This window comes from Canis lupus, chromosome 25 (assembly GCF_048164855.1).
Source record: "Canis lupus baileyi chromosome 25, mCanLup2.hap1, whole genome shotgun sequence".
Taxonomy (NCBI): domain Eukaryota; kingdom Metazoa; phylum Chordata; class Mammalia; order Carnivora; family Canidae; genus Canis; species Canis lupus.
The window spans coordinates 21,251,768-21,267,616 of NC_132862.1; the positions used below are offsets into that span (position 1 = coordinate 21,251,768).

At 36.5% G+C, this 15,849-nt stretch overlaps 1 protein-coding gene across 4 annotated transcripts in view; it reads left to right on the forward strand.

Moving 5' to 3' along the window:
* The window catches only part of ITPR2 (inositol 1,4,5-trisphosphate receptor type 2), a 470,949-nt gene that overhangs the window by 249,672 nt on the left and 205,428 nt on the right, over nucleotides 1-15,849 (forward strand). For all 4 annotated transcript variants that reach the window (XM_072798592.1, XM_072798594.1, XM_072798596.1 and 1 more), the window contains 2 exons: nucleotides 1,769-1,911; nucleotides 7,501-7,609. In XM_072798592.1, coding sequence (XP_072654693.1) covers nucleotides 1,769-1,911; nucleotides 7,501-7,609 — 252 coding nt within the window. The remainder of the gene's footprint in view (nucleotides 1-1,768; nucleotides 1,912-7,500; nucleotides 7,610-15,849) is intronic.

The following is a 15,849-nucleotide window of genomic DNA, read 5'->3' on the forward strand; positions in this document are numbered from 1 at the left end:
GCCGGTATGTGTTAGAGGCTATTCTGTGTACTTCTCTTTAATCCTCACAGCAAACTCATGTGATTGTGAGGATCATTATCCTGACTTTTCACATGGAGAACTAACAAGTTAGAGAGATTACATAATTGGCCTATGATCAAAATAAAAACTGAAGACAGAATTCACACCATAGGAGCCTGAACACAATTTGTTTAGTAAATGAAATGAAGAGAGGTAAACTGAAAGATAGGCATATTTTAGCAGCATTTTATTAAATATGACCACATTTGATAAACATATTCTCTCACCACATTATATAATATCTAGTTTCCAACTTGTGTTATTGCCTTCCCGGTAGTTTCTTTTAGCTGTCATCAGAAATTTCTCAGAAAGCTTATTAGAATAGTTGAAGTAGAAATGATCACTTTTGTTAAAAAGGGAAGAAAGAGTAAACAAGAGTTAACTCCTGAAATCTAGCCATAAGAGATCAAGAGAGATCTATGATGTTCTACCTGAAAGTAACAATAAGTGATTGGCAATCAGTTTTCTGCTGATCAAAATATATCACAGGTACGGCTGAATAAAATATTGCTTTATGTGAGAAGGTTTTTTTATGTCTTTTAACATAGTTATTTTAAAAACAAAAAAGGGATGCTTTAGTCATTACATTAAAGAATGCTCAGTAAATTGTCATTGCCCACAGATCGTTTTGGAAACATGTCAGTGAGAATACTTTCAGCTATAATTAACACAATTTTAACTATAAGTGGCTTAAACAATAAAAAACATATCATTGCACATAGCAAGGAATCTGCAGTTGGGGCTCTTTTCACATTGGTTAATAGCTCAACAGATCAGGACCCTAACATTGTTGGTCTGTTGGCCTTCAGCTTAAGGCTGGTTTCCAAAAGTCAGATGAGGGCTGCTTTACATTTTGGGTTCATATTCTTAAGCTGTCCTTAGAGTCGTAGGTAGTTTCAAAAGAGTTCACCCCTGCCTCCCCTAACCCACACCACTGCCTGCTCAGCTGGCATCACCCTGTGTCCTGTTAGCTAGGACTGTGCCACATAATCATGTCTAGACTAATCACTGGCAGGGAAACTAGAATGACCATGACTGGCTTAAACTAATCAACCATGACCCTAAGCTGAGGAGGCTCATTCTCCCAGAGGATGTTGCTGCCTAATTGAGAAACAACATGGGGATCCTATCAGCAAGGAGAAGGATGAAGAAAGGCTATTGGGTAGGTGACCAATAATGTCTATCAAAAAGATGTAATTTGAAATAGTATTAAATGTCATTGAACCTTTGTGAAGTGCTAATACTGCTTCAAAGAATATATCAAGGAATTTCCCCATTGGAAGATATGGTTCATTCCAGATGACCAGAAATACATATGGGATCTTTTTTTAAAGCTGTTCCTCAAGCATACCCCAATTTATTCTAATTTGCTAAATACCTATCATGTCTCCATTAAAATCCTGGATACTATAGGGCTTGTAGTAGTGACTTCACTGACTTTTCAACCTTGTATATATATTCTTAGAAATAATTATTCCTATCCACCTGTCTCTTATCTTATAAATGAAAAAGGTGACCCAAGCAGTACCATACAGAAAACCAGCTAACACACCTAAGGCACAGACACTTGATGCCATGGGAAGGGAGGGTATAGCTCTGAAATTCCCATGTCTTATATCTGGTTAGTATTCTTAGGCTTGTCATAATCTTCAAATGGTGAGATCTGCCTTGGGTCTTCATTTGGGTTCTCTTGTGCTTTATTCCTTAGGATGTAGTGGCCTCCTTGGAGCAACAGTTCAGCCCGATGATGCAGGCTGAATTCTCAGTGTTGGTTGATGTGTTGTACAGCCCAGAACTACTGTTCCCTGAGGGGAGTGATGCAAGAATAAGATGTGGCGCTTTCATGTCCAAGTAAGTGGGTATAATCTGAGATTCTACTAGAGTTACAAAACCAAGATGGCCTTTAACACATTTCTGCTTTTTAACTCTGCTGGTACATGATGACAATCCACAGAATATGTGAAAGATCTAACATCCATGTTAAAATATACTTCTAAAATTTTTAATTTGATTCAGTTGAAATTTTATTTTGGGAGGACCATGTTATATTTTACTAAAATTTACTGAAAATAAAATGTCGTTATTGGGCATGGAATAGCACATGAAATAATATTTTGATTCTAATTCATCTCTATTCCTTTCTAATTCCACTCACACTATGTGATGTGACCTTCAAAATGATTCCTGTTTAAAGTCACTTCTTTTCATTAATAGAGAGGAAGGAAGGGGAAATAGCATTTATTGAGGTCTTGCACAAACACTCTGAGAGATTGAAAGTTCAGCCTCATTTTAGCAGCAGGAAGGCTGAGGCATGTTTCAGGTGAAGCGCTGTGGCATCTCCGCCCAGCCCTCTGCCATGCCACTTTGACCATCTTCATCTGCAGCCTTCTCATCTACTTCTTTCACCATTTTTGTGGTATTGTCAGATCTAGTATAACTGATGTGTTTATCCCAGAATGTTTCCATTTTAGTGGTAAAAGAGCAATTCTCAAGGAAGAGCTGCAAGTTGTGAGAGAAACTGTAATTAGCTCCAGAAAAAGAGACATATCTGAATGTTGAGGGCACTCTGAGTGATTCGCTCAAGATGGCCAGTCAGAGGTACTTGTCTTCTTGGATGGAGAGTTGGAGAAGGCTGCCAACCCCTTTGACCATATCCATCACAGCTAATTCCTGCATGGCTGAGGATACTGCAACAACCCCCCCCCCCCAAATCAACTCTGATGTGGGAGGCAAAAATGGAAGGACTAGGGGACACAAGAAGTGTGTTCCTTCCTTTTACCAGTTAAAGCTGGGATTTGGGGAGAGAAAACAAGAAATGGGGTGAGAACTGACAGTAGGAATCATGTTGAAGAATAGGCAGGGTTTCTGTATTATGACCAGAATTGTGGATGCTTAGTTCTAGACCCACTATGTCTTATGGGGATGAGGAAGAATGTGTTTGGACACTTGCCAGTCTTCTAATAAGAATTTTTAGTGAAGAGATCCAGAGTATCTGCAAAACTGATGATCATGGAAACCATTAGAAAAAAAAATAAGTAGAACTATTCACTAGTAATTCAGGATGAAAATAGGGCCTTTGAGAAATACTCTTTACCTCTTGTGGATGTATATCAATGCATAGAATGTGAATTAAAAACTGTGTAGTAAATGAGAATTGCAACTCCAGGAAATTAATATGATACTATGGATATATCCCAGAGACTTGATAGTCTAGGACAGGGGCTGGCAAACCCTGGGCTTCAGGGTAAATTGGACCTTTTGATCATTTTTTGGAGATAAAGTTTTATTGAAATACAGCTACACATTTTCATTCATATATTGTGTGTGGCTACTATTAGCTGTGTCACCTAGTTGTCACGGAGGTTACTGGGGGAGCCCACGAGACCTAAAATGTTTACTCTTTGGCTCCTTTAGGGAAAAAAAGTTTGCTGACTAGTGTCAAGAATTAGGCTGTCAATACAGCTGTTACTAGTTACATGTAGCTATTTAAATTAAAATTTAAATTAATAAAAATAAAATCTTCAGTTCCTCAGTTATGTTTGCCACATTTTAAGTGCTTAATTGCCAAATGTGGCTAGTGATCAACAAATTTGATAGCACAGATACAGAACATTTCAATGATTGCAAAAAAAGTTATATTGGATGACACTGGTCTAGTTAAAGATGTAGGTCTATGAAAAGATATAAAGTAACTCAAAATGCCAAGAAAATATTGGTCTGTGCTGAACATGTGCTAAAAGCAAATTTGTTGCAATACCAGGTAACTAAAAGGAGAAGAAATGGAGCAATATAATAGTGGGAACTTATTGCAGATATTACACTCAGATGGGGAAAAAAAAAAGATGTCACATACTTTAGTGGTTAGAGAAGAGATTTTTGTGCTATTATGATTGTAGTATGGCCAACGGCTCAGGAATGTCTGTTTTCTGCTCTAGTGCCTATCCTGCTCCTTCCTTAACTCTGTGAAGAACCAAGGGTTTTATTTGCAAGAATATCTAATAAAATGAGAATCCAACTTTATTAATAGCTATGCAAGGGGCCTTGTATTACTGCGCAGAGCTCTCTGGTAAAGCTTAGCTGGAGAATAGAGCTTAGGTCCAGAGGCCTTATTGGGCCTCTGACTTCCTGAAATGAATTTAATTTTTGGAACTTGTTGACTCAGATGGGTCTGCTGGAGAATGTGAGGGATAGATCCCAGGAAAGATCCCAAATTCGCATATCTACTTTGTCACATAAATTGAGAGAGAAGAGAATAAAGAGAGAATAAGTCAATGTGGGTGTTAACCTGTAAGGCATCTGGTTACAATCTATTTAAATTAGCACTTACTCCTCCCTTATGAAGGATAATCCCAGAGTTTATCAAACTGTGGGATGTGATTCATTTATGGGTTTAAAGATTAATTTAGGGAGGAGAGACAACCATTAATTTAAAAAATGAATTGAGAAATAAAAATAAACATAAAAATCAGAGTACATCTCATACAGTAACTTTTGTGTTAGTTTAATACACTACACACATGTATTTATATGGTAAGTTGTTTTGTGCAACTTATTTTTTACTTAGATCATAGAAAACATATTAGAAGGCCACAGATTTTACTCAACTGGGATATCATGTAAGGGATGAATACCTTTTATAATACCCTAGCAAATAGTATTCACCATCATGCTTGATATTTTCACATGGTTAGTGAATGAAGTATTTATCTAAAGAAAAGTTAAAGAAAATTAAAATAGGGGATCCCTGGGTGGCGCAGTGGTTTGGCGCCTGCCTTTGGCCCAGGGCGCGATCCTGGAGACCCGGGATCGAATCCCACATTGGGCTCTCGGTGCATGGAGCCTGCTTCTCCCTCTGCCTGTGTCTCTGCCACTCTCTCTCTCTCTCTGTGACTATCATAAATAATAAATAAAAAAAAATAAAAAAAATTTTAAATAAAAAAAAAATTAAAATAGCCTGAGGGGGGAAAATCAAAGGAAATTTATGAAGCTCATGAAAACTATGTTCATGCCTTAAAGGACTATCATGCAAGAGAAAGGACCAATAGCAAAAGTTTCAGGAAAGCAGGTGTTTTCCTTGCAAGGAGAACTCTATAACAGTTATTCTGCTGGCTGAACCTGACCACGTGGATATAGAACACCTTGCCCGGAGTTCACATGTCTGAAAGGAAATCACTGTTCCTTCACTGTATGCTACTCTTTCAGCATGACGTGGGTATCACTTAAAAGTATTACTATCTATTTACTCACCCTGTCCATAAATTTCAAGTGTCTTCATCTTCCCTTCCTCCTCCTCTTCCGCTTCTGATTTGTCATTACTTGCCAAGTCCTGGCTATTTTATTTCTATATGGCTTCCTGGATGATTACTCCATCACATGCTCTGTTCATCCCTTGCCTGTTCTTACTCTTCTGGGTCATCTTTCACATGTAGGCAGGGTCATTTGGGTCCTTTAAAATAGAAGTCCTCTGTGTTCAATAGACCAAATTCCAGACTCTTTAGTGTAATATTCCCAGTTCCTCCTTTTCAGATTGCATCTCTCTCCCCCCCTTTTTTTTTAAAGATTTTATTTATCCAATCATGAGAGAAGCAGAGAGAGAGACAGAGACATAGGCAGAGGGAGAAGCAGGCTCCCAGCACGGATCCTGATGTGGGACTCGATCCCAGGACCTCGGGATCATGACGTGAGCCAAAGGCAGACACTCAACCACGGAGCTACCCAGGCACCTAGATTGCATCTCTTATAACTCTGTTCTTTCATTCTTCATGTGCCAGCTTGTTAACTGGCAATCAGAATACTTAGCATTTCCTGGACAGGAAGGTCAGCTTTCTGCCTCTGCCCTTTGTTCATATTGTTCCCTTTGGAAGGATGCCTTCTCTCTCCACCTCTCCCTGCCAGGTGAAATCTTCATCATTAAAAGTTATCTCTTCACTGAAACCTCTGATCAACCCTAGAAAGTTTCTACAGCAGAATGTAGTAGATTATGGCATTTGCCTTTACCTATGTTGTAATACTTATCATATCATGTAAGAGGTGTCTGTGTGGGGACTCTCTTCACAGTAACTCTGAGACTTAAGAGATTAGTAAATGGATCATGTCACCACAGAATGGTGCTTCACACCCTTGCCTTTTGGTAAGATGGACATAGGTCTATTTCCAGATCCCACCACTTAATGATTGTGTATCTACAGGCAAGTTGCTTTATCTCTCTGGACCTCTGTTTTCTCATGAGCTCAATAGTAGAACCTGTAGCATTGGCTTGTTGTGAGGATGAATTGAGAGAATCCATGGGAAGTCCTAGTACTTCACCTTGACACCTGATATGCACTGACTAGTCATTATCTAGTGAAAGCTTACTTTTCCTCAGTGTTATGTCCCATAGTAATCCCATTATGTCATTGAAATGGGACCATTCCATTGTGCTTGACATCATTCTGGTTTTCTAGGAAGACACGTCTCACAGGGTCATTGTGAGAATCAGCTTTTTCAGAGTTATATACGATAAGCTATGCATTCTGATTATAAACATTTTACTTAATTTTGAGTTCTTTAGGATGGTATATAGCTACGATCCTCACACTTTTCTCCTGGCAAAACACCAGTGCAAAGAGTACCACTATAAAATCAGAATTTTTGCCCAAATTATAGTAAAAATAGTATGTGGATAGACTGTCTTGATATTACTTTGTTGTTGTTGGGGTTTTTTGCCCTTAATCACATAACTGCTTGTTTCTACCAAGCCCTAGTAGGGAAAAATAGCACATTATTATTATTTTTTATTTTTTTAAAGATTTTATTTATTTATTCATGAGAATACACATAGAGAGGAGAGAGAGAGAGAGGCAGAGACACAGGCAGAGGGAGAAGCAGGCTCCATGCAGGGAGCCTGACGTGGGGACTCGATCCCGGGTCTCCAGGATCACACCCTGGGCTGCAGGCGGCGCTAAACCGCTGAGCCACCAGGGCTGCCCAGCACATTATTATTAATGGAAACTGGAAAGCAGCCCATTATCTAAGGTTGCAATGTTGTATACCACTACTTAGCCTATGTAATTAAGGTAATATAGCCTATAGAAAATGATATAGTATAATACAATATAATATGCTGCAAATATTCATATTTCTCTACTAGTAAATTTGTTTTAGTTTATATGATGGGATTGAAGATAATTAGTGTCTCATTGTCTTTTAGTGTATTGTGTCCCATTAAAAGTATGCTACTTGAATAAATTTTAAAACAATGAGATATACTGCCTGGAAAGCAAAGGATATTTTATATTAAAAGTCTGTGAGCTGAAGTGTAATTTTAAAAGTTTTGAAAATATCATGTTTACTTCATATTTTCAAATAATAGCCTGACTTTTTTCCCTCTAGTATATGATGTTAGTATATAGCCTGAAGACAAAGCACTGTTGTATTTAAGATTTAATATTCTGCTTTAAGGTTGATTAATCATACAAAGAAACTAATGGAGAAAGAAGAAAAGCTGTGCATTAAAATTCTTCAGACTTTACGAGAAATGCTAGAGAAGAAAGACAGCTTTGTGGAAGAGGTATTTTTTTTAAATTTTGGTATTTGAAAATAAGTAGAGTTTCTAGTATACTGTAACCAATGAATTACATAGGCTATGAGATGATTGCTTGTATTACATATTGATGGCATGTGTACTTAGATGAATTAGATAATTTCAGTTTGTATGGTATTCATCTTTCATGTCTGCTTTGAATTGAGAAAAAACTAAGATTGGAATGGCTCAAGTATTTGGCTCATTTGTTTTATGATATTTTATCTTGAATATGTATATTTTTCTCATAGAGACCAAATGACCTTTTCTACAATGAACAACTGAGATTCATTATTAAAATTCTCTATAACGTTCTCTGCATATTGAAATGGTCTATGTGTTTGGGCATATGTGATCTTTTATTGTAAATATGTGTCCACTTCATTTTCTATAGTATTGTGCCAGGTAATATAAAATAATGCTATTGTTTTGTAAGTGGAATAGTAAGTTTCTATTCTTACCTATATAAATTTAAGTATTGCACAAATGATTTTCAGGGAATATAACTTATAGATAATAATTGTCATTCTGTTATTAAAAATGACAGCTCAGGTGCTCATTAAGAGATAGCTAGCAGCATGTTTAATACCCAAGGTGATACACTTAAATATAAAATATAAATCTAGTGAGCTGGGTTTTTTTGTTTTTTATTTCTTTTTTTTTTTAGCTAGCTACCTATCCTTTTATGTTAGATATCAAACAAAATTTGTATCATGTTCCTTAATAACTTTTGGTCTGATTCTGTAAATACTAATCATCTGATATGTTTAAAATTGGAAGAATTTTATTTATTAATTTATGTATATGCTATCTAATTCTAAAAAGATCGCAGTGGTAGGTTTTATTTTTAAATTTAATCTTATAGAAAGAAATGCAATGGAATCTTGGATATTAATAGAGGGGGCATAACTTCAAAATACTTCATTTGAATCAGACGCTTGCTTTATAATCAAAATGACTTTTGCTTTGCATTAGTTCTCTTCATCATTTAAAATATGTTTAGGAGGCAAATTACAGAAATAAAAGTGGTCACTGCGATTTTGGCAAATGTTTCTATGACATAGGACTCAAGAAAAATGCTTATAAATCTGAGTTTTTGGTATGCTTGTAAAAAATGGTAAATTTCAGACTTTTTTATTGTCTTTCTCTGGTTCCTTAAAATACTGCTAAAGATGGTTTGATTTTATTTGAAGTACTGGATCCTAAAACAGGAAAATGGTGTCAATAAGGATTTTTGACAGAAGAATGAGGTTTACAATAATAGCTTGTGCTTAACCGGAGGTACATAAGAGTTCCAATTTTGTGTAACAGATTATTATTGAACCACTCTAAAGGAAAAGAAGAAAGAAATAAAGTAAGATTTTACTTTGACTAGTCAAGAGTATTAGAATGTATCTCCCAAACCACCCTAGAATAAATCATACTGGCACTTGTTTCTCCTTTCCATTTCCATTGCTATCATTCATTCAGGGTTTCATTATTTCTTGCCTAGAAAACTCCAGTAGTACACCTCTCTGAGACAGAGCTTGAAAGAAGGCAGAACTGCTGTTTTCAAAAGTCCAAGAAGCATCATTCTCATATAATATGATGTGAATGGCACCACCAGGACATGGCCCTTAGGGAAGAGTTAAGATGAAAAAGGCTAGTTGGGGTTATTCACTAAGTCAAACACACATACTATGAACAGTATTTAATGTTGGTATTGTTTCTGGGCACCGGGGATGAAAGGATAAATGACACAGCATGCCAGGGGCCACTGTGGGATATAATTCACATGCTAGTGGACTCTTGGAATATAGTCTGCAAAGATCATAAGAGTCTTCCAGAAAGAGTCAGGGGCTCTGCACTACCTTGGTGTTCCAGACCCTTCATTATGTCTCCAGTGCTTTTTGCCTCCATTAGTCCTCATCCATTAGCCTCCAGAAATCTGTATTGTTGGGTGCCTCAAATGTGCCACAGGCTTATCCTGCACTGAACCTTGCTACCTTTGGAATCATGTATTGCTAAAATCCAAACAAACCTCAATAACCCCTAGTGTTATCTTTGTGGAGTAGCTCTAATGGGGAGTACTTATCAGTTGTTCCAGCCAGGTGTGATTATTTTCTCAATAGAATTACCAAAATACTTTGTACCTCTCTTTTATGATGCTTCAGGCTATTTCTGAGTACTTAGTCCAAGCATTTATAAAGGATGTCATTGAGACCCAGAGACATTATATGATTTGTCGTAGGTCACACAGCAAATGCCAGACCAGGACTTAGCTCAATTGTTCATGTCAGTGGAGGGGAGTCTAGGTGAAATGGCACTGGGTAGCAGGTTCAGAAACTCGTCAGAGGTATTTTACAACTCATGGTGTGCTCTCGGAAAAAACCCTGATTATCAGTAGCAGGATTATAGGTGTCTGAGTTTTCATGATTGTATTAGTTTTCCATTTACCAAGAGTTTAGTGGTTTAAAAACCACACAGATTTATTGTCTTACAGTTTTGGAGATAAGAACCCTAAAATCAAGGTATTGGTAGGAGTATGTTTTATCTGGAGACTCTAAGGGAGATGTTTTCTTTGCCTCTTCTAGATTCTTGAGGCCTCCTTCATTCCTTGGCTCGTGACTCAGTTCTCCATATTCGAAGCCAGCAGCATAGCATCTTCCAACCCCACCACTGTTCTCTCACTCATACACACACACACACACACACACACACACATTGCATTGTCACACCTCCTTCTCTTACTCTGACCCTTCTGCCTCTCTCTTGTACTTACACGTATATTGGACCCACCTAGATATTTCTGTCTACTCTATCTCAAGATTCTTCACCATACTTGCAAAGTCCTTTTGCCATGTAAAGTAATACATTCACTGGTTCTTGTAGTTAGGGCATAGGCATAGTTGGGGCAGGCCACCATTCAGTCTATCACAATGATTCTTTTACTGGTAGTGAGAAATGGTATGTAGTATGTAGATGGAGAGTTTACATGTGGCTGATTAAAATCGCTATGTAGGACACTTTAAATGTAAATGAATGTAACACAAAATAAATATATAACATAAAAAACTTACAAATGTGGAGACACCCAGAATGGCATTAAGTCACAGAGGGAACTAATATCTGGTTGTGTAATAACTGGATTTCTACCACCAACAGGTTTTCTGTGTTCAAAGCATTTCCAAAAGATCTCTCAGAAGTAAATCAAAATACAGAAATCACACTGGGATACCAGGGTTTTTCACACTAGCTATGCTAATACAGGTTTTCCCTGCTATCCCAAAGTGGAGTGTTCCTATAAAACCTTTCACAGGCCAAAATGGTATAAAGCAAATAAGTGATTACCATTAATGTAAATGGAAAATTTTTATGTATTCCTAGACCTAAGATAAAACCTCTCAGGCATTTCTGATACCTTGGGACACATCTTGCTAACAAATGCCCAGAATAAATGAAGATAAAGCAGAGGTGTTCACAGACACAGTTCAAAGCTCTGGTGGCTTGATGCTGAGATGCTTAGTGTGGTTTTCAGGGAAGGAACTTGGGGACACTGCTCTCGCTGCTAGATTTGCTCGCTGCCTCCATCATGGCTCTGTGGCAAAACCAAAGATAAGTGACATTTTTGCTTTTTGCCTTTTTTAAAATAAAAGTGAAAATCTTCAGATTTCTTTCAGTTAGCAAAAACAGGTACTAATGTAGGTCTTTTGTAAAGTGACTTTTTCAGAAGCATGGGGATATATTTCAGACTCCACCTACTTAAATTTAAAACCTCAAAAAAATCACCATTTACATTTATGTTTCTTTGGTTTCCAATATCAGAAGTTGTGTATGTTTCTGTGGCTGGCAAAATTAAAAAAAAATAGAGCAAGAAGCATAACTTTACTTCATGGTTGAACCAGATGCCTTTTGAAACAATTTCCAACTTTAAGATCCCAGTTTTTAAATTTTGTTTGCCTTAAGTAAAATCATCATGTAACTACATTTTATCTGGTATTTAGTCAATTATTTTAAAAGCATTTATAATTTATAATACTTGGATTGCAGTTCCTAGATGAATTTCACTCAATATTTTCTCCCTTGTTCATGTTTCTTAGTTTGTGCCAAAAGTTTGAGAGATAAGATGTGGTTGGGCAGTATCTTGAAGTGTCTCAGTAGAATAATATAAGTAGATGAGAATTTAATTTTCTGTTATTCATGCCTGTGTGTGAATCATCTTGTGATCAAAGATGTACTATATGTCATTACTATAAATTATAGTATTTAGTTTTATTGAAGGATATAATGTGAAAATTGTATATAAAAAGTCCTTAAGGGGAAAAATTACCAGTTTAATAAGAAATTCCATATAATGATTGTTAGTTTAGGTGCTTCTGGTAGGAAAGCAAAAAATTACAGAGGATATAATTCTAACAACCTTAAAGGTTAGTATTCCTTTGGGATTGGTCATATTTAAAAGGCTTTTTCTAGGTAACAACAGCAAGCCTGTTTATTTGCATTAATTATATATATACTAACAATTTGGAAGGGAAAAGGAAGAGAAGGAATGGTTTAAAATGGCCTTAGGACAGTATGATTTCAAATGTTCTCAATCCTGAAAGCCATTTTGTCCCACTCTTATTTCTATGACCTGTCTACCACAAGAAAGAAAAACCTGATAGGACATGTGTACTGTTGAACAAAGTGGTATGATTATAGCACCACACCATTGTTTTGTGTATTTTTAAAGACCTTTTAGATCCAGATCTGAGTAAAAGTTTACCTGACGTAGTAACGGAGGTATAAGCTATGCCAGTTGGATAGAGGTGGGCTGATAAAGAGAAGCAGGGGACAAGAAGATTGTGTTCAGAGGATTGGTTTGGTTTTAAGGATTTTTTTCCTTCATCTTATACTCTTTGATGTACATGCCCATTAAGATTTATAGAGCATTGCAAATTATTCCTCTCATAAAAGAGAAAAATGTATATAAATTATAAATATAGATGTCTATAAGCTCTGCCTCTAAATATATAACATTTGTAGTTTCTGTACTTTAGAAATGGAAAAGATAAAAAAAAAAGAAATGGAAAAGATAATGAGTACTGAAAATATTCACTCATAACCTGTGGAACTGGTAATGTAAAGGTACTTTCCTTCTACTGGAGTCAGAGAAGTTGACCTATTTAGAATGCCAATCATAATTTCCCCATAGAATATTTTGCTATGTATTCATAAATTACACTGACATACATATGATCTACAGGACAACAAAGATATTTCAGTCAAATTCAATATTCTTAAAATGTTCAGGTTGCAATGCTATATATCCTTGGAATTAATGGAAACTGCCTGTATAATAGTTATGGAGTGGTTTTAATAACTGATTTTATAAAGTGGTAGCTAGCTTTATCAGGAGCTTACTATATATCAGATACTGACCCAGATCCTTTATATGTATTATCTGACTTTCATCTTTAAGCCCATGTAATAGGAGGCTTTATTACCTCCTTTTTACTAGTGAGTAAACAGGTATAGAGTTTAAGGTCACACATCCAACAGGTGGAAGAGAGCTGGTATCCCAGCCCAAACATTTTGACTCTTGAGCTCACACTCTTAATGAGCATATTAGAGCCAACCAGGATATGTGACTTGTAATCGTAACCTTTTATTTGCTCAGATATTCAGCTAAATAAATGAAGAGTTCTTTGATTTTACTCTTAATAAAATTCGCATACATATGTACTAGGAAGCATAAACCATTTATTTAGTGGGCTGCTAAGGAAAAGGCTTGAGATTTTAGACCAAGTAAATTGGGAATTGTATGAGGGAACGATATGACACAATAGTTGTAGGATTTTTCAAGAATATTGTTACAGACCTACGGATCAGTATCAGAGCTCCCCACATCCTACCCTGTGATCATGGTCTGAGCTGTTGGTACCCTGCATATTAGATTTAAAAGTTCTAAACAATACTTTATAAGATGACCATCATAGGCAGCCCCTTGTGGAATTGTGGCATTCAACAAACAGCACAACATCTAATTGAGAGCTGTGATCTTTACAAATGCCCAAGTGGGGTAGGTGGTATTTACACACCGAGCAGTGATGGCGGATAGAGGCTTCTTGATTTAAAACTTGGTATCTGGAGTGATATGAAATAAAGGTCTTTAAGAAATGATGCCTTCAGTTATTTTTAAGATACCTTCCATCAATTTTTTTTAATTCTGTCAGCTTAGTTAATGAGAATTTATTCTTTTCCTCAGCAGAAAAAAAAAATCATTGTAACTAATCTTTTATTTCTGATTTTGAGGAGCAGCAAAAAAGAATAAGCCAGAATTATACTAAGGAACTTACCTCCTACATCAAATATACAGACCTGTATCGGCAGTAATCCCGTTGTTGCAGTTTTGTAAATTGTATCAAGCTCCTCTTGTCATAAGAGTCTGTGCAGAATCATTCACCTTCCATGCATATACTCATTTCACTTTCTAGCAGACAAACATATTTAAGTAGAATTGCTATACAGAGTGCACAGTAGCTTAAGAATTTGATAATAACTGTTTTGCTAAGGGAAAATAAATTTCAGTTTTTAGCATCAGCTGCATTTTGTAGACTTTCTTATTAAATACACTTTAGAGGTGAGTGCGTTTTTTTTTTCAATGTTCTAATGCTGTTTTAAACTAGATAAAATAAGTGTTTTTGCAAACGTGCTTTTTTAATCGTTTGTATAGTGTGTGTGTGTGTGTGTGTGTGTGTGTGTGTGTGTGTGTGTGTGTTGTTTAAGTTTAGGTAACGAAATGGCTGGAAATACGAAAGTAAGTTGATGTCCCCTTACAGTAAGAGATCTGTTTTAGAAACATAATTAATATACTTTCACTTTGGGATCTTATTTTATGTTTTTATCCAGACAAGAAGACTGTGACTGTTAAGGTGGACATAAAAGCAAACATTTTTTGAAATTTATTTCTTTCAGTTGCTGAGCTGGCTGGTCACTTGTTAAGCCATAAAATCGCTGAATTTACCAGATTGTAGTCTTTGTAACCTCTTTATTGCAACAATTTACAAAGTTCTTTACTACCTCTTGCCTCTCCTTTTCCATTTTAAAATATGACCTGGTATCATCATTGCCTCATCGGTTTTTGAGATATGCTGTGATTCTGTAGAGATCAATGACTAAAAAGATCATGATGAAAATATTATCATCAGTATTCAAAGATTAGTCAACCATTCATTGTCACTAGTTTGTGATTGTAGGTGAAAAATGGTATTGTGATTGAAGAAAACGAAGAACAAAAAGAAAACCACATGCAAATTAATATATTATGAAATTATGATATTAGTTCCTTCCAGCTAAATCTAAGTTAAACCTCTTTTTAGGAAGCATGCCATGATTATTTTCTTTTAACTTCCTGTTATTCTAGTTTGTAATCATTTCAGCACTTATAAAATCATCTTATTAACATCAGCCTTTTTTTTAAGATTTTATCTTTTGTCTACTTATTCATGAGAGACACAGAGAGAGCGAGAAAGAGGCAGAGATACAGGCAGAGGGAGAAGCAGGCTCCATGCAGGGAGCCTGATGTGGGACTCGATCCTGGGACTCCAGGGTCAGGCCCTGGGCTGAAGGTGGTGCTAAACCGCTAGAGCCACCCAGGCTGCCCGATAACATCACCCTTTTAATATCGATTTAATTATGAAGAGTTTCTTTGCTGTATGTTATTTTACATAAAGTAGAACCTCCTCAAAGGTCTGATGCATAAGATGAAGAAATGTCCAGAAGGCCTTTCAATGCTGAGGTTCTACGAGTTCTGCATTTCTCTTTGGTCCCACTCCATTCTCCATAAAATGCTGTACCTAGTGAGGGCGAAGACTAATGATCCTATTCGCTGGGAGTATTCCCACTGTCTAGTGTTGTCCCCTGTGCAAAGTTATTGTTCAGTAAGTGTTGTGGACTGACCTATTTACACATGGTAGAAATAAATGTTACCAACTCTCTGCAAGTACTATACATTGACCTTCGGTAGTGGTATCCAAAAAGTAGCTTCTAGAATTATCACTTCAAGTTCCACTTTCCATCTCCTTGCAGTCCAGGAAATGGCAGATTTCTTGATACTTAGCATGCAGAGTTGGGCCAGCAGTGGACAGAGGGATGGCATAGAGAGATGATGAGGAGATTATCTTGCAGAAAGCACATTGTTGGATGGACTGTGCAGTCCTTGTTACTGTCAACTTGGAAAGCAAAAGGGGAAGGAGTGGAGGTCCCAC